Genomic DNA, 7816 nt, shown 5'->3' on the forward strand with positions numbered 1-7816 from the left:
CCCAGTACTCGGGAGGCAGAGGCAGGCAGATCTCTGTGAGTTCAAGGCCAGTTTGGGCTACATAGTGAGTTCCAGGCCTGGGGCTACAGGGAGATCCTGTCTCCAAAAGACCAAAAAAAAAAAAAAAAAAAAAAAGGAGTTAGACTGCAGTTCTTGAACGCCTTTGATAAATGTAGTGAGCGTTCCAAAGATTGCCTGCTTCCTTGGGCTGGCAGACATTTCCATCTGAGTTTTCATGCCATCCTTCCTTCCCCTGGTGCTTTGCCTCCCTCTATCATAGAGACCTCAGGACAGCATGTCTGGATTCGAGTCATCAAGAAGAAAAAGGTCATTGTCAAGAAGAGAAAGAAGTTAGTGCGCCCCAGTCCTCTGGTGACTGCCAGGCCTTTGGTGACCACCAGCCCAGCAGGGACCCTCAGTCTTCCTGAGAAACAAGAACCAGGTATTACCTCTCAGGACTCTGCCCAGGCTTATAGCTGTCTCACTGCTTGCCTAACACAGGAGTAATCTTAGTATCAGCTTCTGACCTGCTTTGATTACCCTTTCTTTAGTCCTGTCTCACTGTTCTGTCCTTATCCTAGGATGTCCCCCTTTGGGCTTGGAGTCTCTACGAGTTTCAGATAATCAGCTGGAGGCATCCAGCAGCCAGTCCTTTGGTCTTGGACCACACCGAGGACGGCTCAATATCCAGGTCAGCAACCCTGGCTCAGAGCCCAGGTCTGAGGGGTAGGGCAGCACACCCTTGGGACCCTCTCTCTACCTTCCCCCATCCTAGCCCTTCTCTGCCTGCCCACCTGGACATGATCATCATACCCTCTGCACACAGTCAGGTCTGGAGGATGGTGATCTATATGATGGGGCCTGGTGTGCTGAGCAGCAGGACACTGAGCCTTGGTTTCAGGTGGATGCTAAGAAGCCCATTCGCTTCTCAGGAATTGTCACACAGGGCAGGAACTCTGTGTGGAGGTGAGGCAGGCCAACTTCTAGCTGGGAAGTTTTGGGTGGACAGATGTAGGAGGACTGCAGTGGCACTCCTGGACCACTAATGATTTCCCTTTATTTCTCTGGCCAGGTATGACTGGGTCACATCATACAAGGTCCAGTTTAGCAACGACAGTCAGACCTGGTGGAGGAGTAGGAATCATAGTAGTGGAATGGATGCGGTGAGTCATCCCATAGTGGCTGGGACTCTTTCTACTAGAAGTTTGGCACCCAGTCCATAGTAGGGCTTGGGTAGGCTGGGATTCCTCAGAGAATAAAGAACATATGTACATTTAGGCTCCCAGGAGAAAGTTGGCTTTTTTGCAGATCTAAGGCTGAAGTCCAGGATCTTGTACCATTCCCAGAGCAAAAATGTTACCAGTGAACCACATCCCCAGCACAGGTTGCTTTGGGATATGTCTAGTAACTCCACCGTGGGGTAGGTGCTGCTTCATGCTGCAGCTTCTTCCTGGGACAACCTTCTGGTCATGAGCCTCTGGTTTGCATCATTTCTACCTGCTCATGCCTCTGGTTTTCCATTACACTAGGCTACAGAATGGGTATGTTGCTCTAATGACCTATGATCATGTCAGAAAGCACAGCTGCCCAGAGCTGCCTACTGGTAGGAGCTGTGAAATGGGGGGGGGGTCCATGTTTGAAACAGAGTGCACGTCTCCAGCTGAGCCCGCTAAGAGGGTTTGGTAGTGAGTATGGGAGCTTGAACTCCTTCCCTGGATCTTGGGCCAGTCTTGGGTTTGATCAGCCCCATCAAAAGACCCCACATTCCTAGGTATTTCCTGCCAATTCAGACCCTGAGACCTCAGTGTTGAACCTCCTGCCAGAGCCTCAAGTGGCTCGCTTCATTCGGCTGCTGCCTCAGACCTGGCTCCAAAAAGGTGCACCTTGCCTTCGGGCAGAGATCCTGGCTTGCCCAGTCTCAGGTAGGCAGTTGGGCAAAGGCTGGATGGGCAAGGCCTGGTTGCAGGGGCATCCTTTACTATGAGCACAGCCTTCATCTAGTACTCACTTTCTACCAGATTCTAATGACCTGCTCCTTGAAGCCCACGCAATTGGATCATTTGATCCTCTGGACTTCCGGCATCACAATTATAAGGCCATGAGGAAGGTCAGATACAACCCCTATGACCCAGGAAGGAAGGTCTACCTATTAACTTCCCACCAGGATAAAATGTGCTGTGACATCCCATGTGTCTCCTGCCCCCGTGTCCTTTTTCCCACTTCTCTCCCTATTGATCCTAAGTTCTGATCCAGTTATCCTTGTCAGACACCTCCCCTGTTCTGCCCCTATTGCTGCTCTTTTCCTGGATCCATACTCTGTTGGTATGGGCCACCATTGACTTTTTAAGTCCTTACATGATTACATGTGGTCTGACTTTTGTATGTAACCCTCTCCTGCACCTCTCTGCTTCCCAGCTGATGAAACAGGTGAATGAGCAATGCCCCAACATCACCCGCATCTACAGCATTGGGAAGAGCCACCAAGGCTTGAAGTTGTATGTGATGGAAATGTCAGACCAGCCTGGGGAGCATGAGCTGGGTACTGTCAGGTGGCATGGGAAGAGGTAGGCACAGCATAGGCCAGGGTATGAGTCAGCTATAAGTCTCCATGTGTTTCCAGGGGAGCCTGAGGTTCGCTATGTGGCTGGTATGCATGGGAATGAGGCCCTAGGGCGGGAGTTACTTCTGCTTTTGATGCAGTACTTATGCCGTGAGTTCCTGCGAGGGGACCCACGAGTGACTCGGCTGCTTACTGAGATGCGTATTCACCTGTTGCCCTCTATGAACCCTGATGGCTATGAGACTGCCTACCGCCGGGTAGGCCACCTGGCATGAGGGTCACCCTGCCCCTTCTGCCATGGTACCCAGAGCCTACTTGGCTTGAACAAGGCTGTTTCCTGGCAGGGCTCAGAACTGGTGGGCTGGGCAGAAGGTCGCTGGAACTACCAGGGCATTGACCTTAATCACAATTTTGCTGACCTCAACACACCACTGTGGGATGCAGAAGACAATGGGCTGGTGCCCCACACTGTCCCCAACCATCACCTGCCACTGCCTACTTATTATACACTGCCCAATGCAACTGTGAGTATTCAGGGGGCAGTAGTGGTAGGCCACCAAGGGCCCCTTGTCTGTTGCGTCCAGTCCATCTCAACTACCCCTGTTCAGGTGGCGCCAGAAACAAGGGCAGTGATTGAGTGGATGAAGCGTATTCCCTTTGTGCTGAGTGCCAACTTCCATGGGGGTGAGCTTGTGGTGTCCTACCCTTTTGACATGACTCGGACCCCATGGGTAGCCCGTGAACTCACCCCCACACCGGATGATGCCGTCTTTCGCTGGCTTAGTACCGTCTATGCTGGCACTAATCGAGCTATGCAAGACACAGATCGCCGACCTTGCCATAGCCAGGACTTCTCCTTGCACGGCAATGTCATCAATGGAGCTGACTGGCACACAGTCCCTGGGAGTACGTGTCTGTGTCGGGGGGGAGTTAATCCTGTCCCCCCGAACCCTTGCCTCATTAAAATCTGTTGTTACATACAGCACTCATGTCCATTCCCACCCTGAGTGTCTCTCAAGGAAGAGCACCAGAAGAGTGGGACATGATCTATCCACTTATACTCCAGTGTCTGTGGTTCCCCTAGGCATGAATGACTTCAGCTACCTATACACCAACTGCTTTGAGGTCACTGTGGAGCTGTCCTGTGACAAGTTCCCTCATGAGAATGAGCTGCCTCAGGAGTGGGAGAACAACAAAGATGCCCTCCTCTCCTACCTGGAACAGGTGGGACCTGAGTCCCCACTTCCTAACCTTTGTGAGTTACTCCTGGCAAGTCTACTCTCTACCACCTGGATCTGAAAGAACTAGGAGCACCAGTGCTATAACTGGCCACACATGGAACATACTTGGAACAGATTGTCTTGGAATGCTCTAGGACTAGAAAAGTGCAATTTGCTAGTTATGGTGATGTCAGATGCTATAAACCAGTGGAACTAGAGGTCAGAGCAGTCCAAGGGGTGGTCCCTAGAACTGTCACAGCTCTTTTGTCAGGAGAGCTCTTCTCATAAAAGACATTAGGCAAATGTGAAAAGTGCTATGGCACAGAAATGTCCCTGGGGAATAAGATCCCTGTGAATGGCTCCATAAGAATAGTGTCCACGGATTCTACAAGAGACAAGCCTGGGGGTTGGGTGGGGGCTGGATAAATGGCTCAGCAGTTAAGAGTACAAGCTTGTTTCAGGGATGGTCTCAGTCAGTTGGTAAAGGTGCCTGCTTGCCAAGCGGGACAAACTGAATTAATCCCTGGGACCCACATGGTCAAAGAAGACAACTGACTTCTGCAAGTTGCAAGTTGTCCTCAGACCTTCACACATGCTCCAAGGCACATGTGTATTCGTGCACATACACAGGCACACACCAAAAAAAAAGTAAAAAAAAAAATTTGTAACGAGTGCTTGCTCTGTAACCATGAGAGACAGAGTTCAGACCTCAGCATTCATGTAACAAGTTAAGCTGGCCTATAACCCCAGCTCCAAGGAGGACAGAGACGAGAATTGGGGTCTTACTGGCTTCCAGCCTAGCCAAGTGTGAGCCCCAGGTTCAGGGAGAGACCTTGCCTTAAAGAAATGGTGGAGAGTGGTAGAGAGAAACACCCAGTGTCCTCTTCTGGCCTCCAAGCACTCATGAGCATACACACAGACAAGCTCAATAACAGCATCACCATATTGGGAAAGCCCAAAGATCAGCCTTTCTTCTAGAGCAGGTGTGAGTTAGTAAACAGGAGATAATTTTTTTATTTTTATTTTATGTGTTTACCTGTATTGCTGCATGTAAGTGCACCCATGTCGTGCAATGTCCGTGGAGGACAGAAGAAGCCATTGGATCCCCTGGAACTGGAATTATGGACAGTTGTTAGCCACCATTTGGGTGCCAGGTCTTCTGCAAGAATAGCCAGTGTTCTTAATCACTAAGTCATCTCCCCAGCCTTAACAGGAGATAATTTTAACAAATTTGTCACCTAGGAACATGGTAGACCTGCCAAGGTCATCCTGTTCTACCCCAAGCTGGCCTTGATCTCAAAGAGATCCACCTGCCTCTGCCTCCCAAGTGCTGGGATTAAAGGTATAAGCCATTATAAGGGGGTCCTTTATCACCTTTGCAAGGGAACAGAATCAGAAAGTTAGTAAAGATCACATTTATGCAAAAGGAAAAGTGCCTCTTTAAAAAAAAATTCACTCTGTTTTTGAGACAAGGTCTCATTGTATAGCCCAGACTGCTCTCATACTTGAAATCGTACAACCACAGCAGAATTTTGATAAACTTTTCCACAGACTGAGGTGGCCCCAACCTGTAATTCTAGCACTTTGGAAGTGGAAGTTCGAGAATCATAAGCTCAAAACCAGCCAGGGCTACATGTTGGCAGTGTGCCTAAAGGCAAATAAACAGAAATACCGAAAACTTCCTACACAGGTTCGCATGGGCATTTCAGGAGTTGTACGGGATAAAGACACAGAACTTGGGATTGCTGATGCTGTCATTGCTGTGGAGGGCATTAACCATGATGTTACAACAGGTATGTGTGGCGGAAGGAGGGGTTGGAGGGCTTTAGACTGGGTCAGAAGTTGATGATCCTTGAGCCCTAACCTTGCCTTTTACTCCTCTTAAGCATGGGGTGGAGATTACTGGCGCCTGCTGACACCTGGGGACTATGTGGTGACAGCCAGTGCTGAGGGCTATCATACAGTTAAACGGAACTGTCAGGTCACCTTTGAAGAGGGCCCTGTTCCCTGCAATTTCCTGCTCACCAAGACTCCAAAACAGAGACTTCGAGAACTGCTGGCAGCAGGGGCTAAGGTGCCCCCAGATCTTCGAAGGAAGCTGGAGCGGCTTAGGGGACAGAAGAATTAACACTTTCAGTTGAAGAAAGCCAGATCCTTGGGCAGGCTGGACCTGTCAGACTGAAGGGGAGGAGGAGGGAGGGATGGCAAGGTGGAAGAAGAGGTGCTGTAGCTTATTAAAGCTACCTGGTACTTAATATTCCTGTTGTCTCTGTGTCCCAGGTCCTCCCTGTGGGTGGTCCTCAGCCTGCCTCAGTTCCTATCCTGCACACACTATTGACTTCTGGACTTTGTATACAAAGAGGATCCCACCTGAGCCGTTGTATCCAGAGCTTAGCAGAGTAGCTCATTTCTGCCTGTGAGTTTCTGTTACAGGCACCACGTATTCTGTGAGCACCTACTGAGTGCCAAGTATGCAAGGAGTCAAGAGGGTCTATACCCAGGCTTGTGGGATTCCCGGTTATGAAGGAACTAGGACTAGTTTAGTACACTCTGGGGCATGCCAAGGTGGAGGGCGATTGAGATGGGCATGCAGACAGTGCGGTAATACACATGGGAAGTGCAGGTTGTCAGGGATTCAAGACAGTTAAGGATGCAGCAGTTAGTTTCTTCCCTACTAAAGGAGGAATTGTGTGAATCTATCTTGCCAAGAAAACAATCGATGATAGCTATTTCAAGGAGAGAAAAATTTAATGATAGAAATAGTGTATGAAGGTAGTGAAAGAGCTGGTTGAGAAAAAGAAAAAAAGGAATTTCACCCGAAAGTAGGAAGCTAGTAGCTTTAGTGGGTTTTGTTGTTTGTTTGTTTGTTGTTTGTAACTAACAGCTGTCAAGGAAATCTGTCAAATGCAGGTAAGCTTCTGACCCCTTTACAATTTAGAGTAGGGGCAGGAATATGGCAAATACTAACAGAAAAATATGACCTAAAGACATCAAGATAGCGGTCTTCTGTTAAGTAAGTACTGTGTAGTGCTTGACTATTGGAATTTTCTTTCTTTTTAATAGGTTTCATTTATTTTTATTTTATGTGTATAAGTGTTTTGCTTGTGTGTAAGTGAGCCATGTGTATGCCTGGTACCTTCAGAAGTCAGAAGAGGGTGTCGGATCCTCTGGAACTGGAGTTAAAAATGGTGTTAGCCATCATGTGGGTGCTGGGAAATGAACCTGGGTCCTCTGGAAGAGAAGTAAATGCTCTTAACCACCGAGCCATCTCTCTAGCTCTCATTTCTTGAGTATTTCTGTATCTTTAGTTAGTTATGAAAGACTTAATACCACATTTCCCCATATCTTTTTTCTCTAGCTCCAGCTGCTCTTACATAATATCACTTAATTTTTTTTTCTCATTTACATTTAACAACTCTGAATAAATTCACAGAAATAAATACATACTCAACTAACTGTAACCCGGCCCATAACAATTTTTAGTTGCAGATGATAGAATCCACTCTAGATAGCTTAAGTAAAAAGAGATTCATTTAAAAAAAGTCTTAGGAGCTGGGCGTGGTGGCACACGCCTTTAATCCCAGCACTTGGGAGGCAGAGGCAGGAGGATCTCTGTGAGTTCAAGGCTAGCCTGATCTACATAGTGGGTGAGTTCCAGGCCAGCTGGGGCTACAGGGAGACCCTGTCTCAAAAAGCCCCCCCCCAAAAAAAAGGTCTTAGGAAGTTTACAGAACCTCGATGAGAACTGGAGGCCAGACCTGAATGCTCCATAATCCAAAACAGCCCTGTCAGTATCAAAAAGATCAGAAGAATGCCCAACCATGTCACAGGACTATCTTTTTTAAAAATATTTTATTTATTATTTTTATTTTATGTGTATGCGTGTATTGCCTGTGTGTAGGTAAGTACACCCATGTCATGCATGTCATGCAGTGCCTGTGGAGGACAGAAGAAGCTTTCGGATCCCCTGGAACTGGAGTTAGGACAGTTGTTAGCTGCCATGTGGGTGCTGGGATTCGAACCCGGGTCTTCTGCA

At 48.2% G+C, this 7816-nt stretch overlaps 1 protein-coding gene across 2 annotated transcripts in view; it reads left to right on the top strand.

Moving 5' to 3' along the window:
- Cpxm1 (carboxypeptidase X, M14 family member 1) overlaps positions 1-6031 on the top strand; it is an 8353-nt gene extending 2322 nt beyond the window's left edge. For both annotated transcript variants that reach the window (XM_008854492.2, XM_008854493.2), the window contains exons 2-14: positions 281-442; positions 582-691; positions 827-966; positions 1073-1163; positions 1772-1922; positions 2019-2107; positions 2416-2539; positions 2621-2817; positions 2905-3084; positions 3169-3466; positions 3645-3784; positions 5471-5573; positions 5667-6031. In XM_008854492.2, coding sequence (XP_008852714.1) covers positions 281-442; positions 582-691; positions 827-966; positions 1073-1163; positions 1772-1922; positions 2019-2107; positions 2416-2539; positions 2621-2817; positions 2905-3084; positions 3169-3466; positions 3645-3784; positions 5471-5573; positions 5667-5908 — 2027 coding nt within the window. In that variant the 3' untranslated portion in view covers positions 5909-6031. The remainder of the gene's footprint in view (positions 1-280; positions 443-581; positions 692-826; positions 967-1072; positions 1164-1771; positions 1923-2018; positions 2108-2415; positions 2540-2620; positions 2818-2904; positions 3085-3168; positions 3467-3644; positions 3785-5470; positions 5574-5666) is intronic.
- The last annotated feature ends 1785 nt before the right edge of the window (positions 6032-7816 follow it).

The sequence above is a fragment of the Nannospalax galili genome, unplaced genomic scaffold, assembly GCF_000622305.1.
Source record: "Nannospalax galili isolate Female #2095 unplaced genomic scaffold, S.galili_v1.0 scaffold707, whole genome shotgun sequence".
In the NCBI taxonomy this organism is placed as follows: domain Eukaryota; kingdom Metazoa; phylum Chordata; class Mammalia; order Rodentia; family Spalacidae; genus Nannospalax; species Nannospalax galili.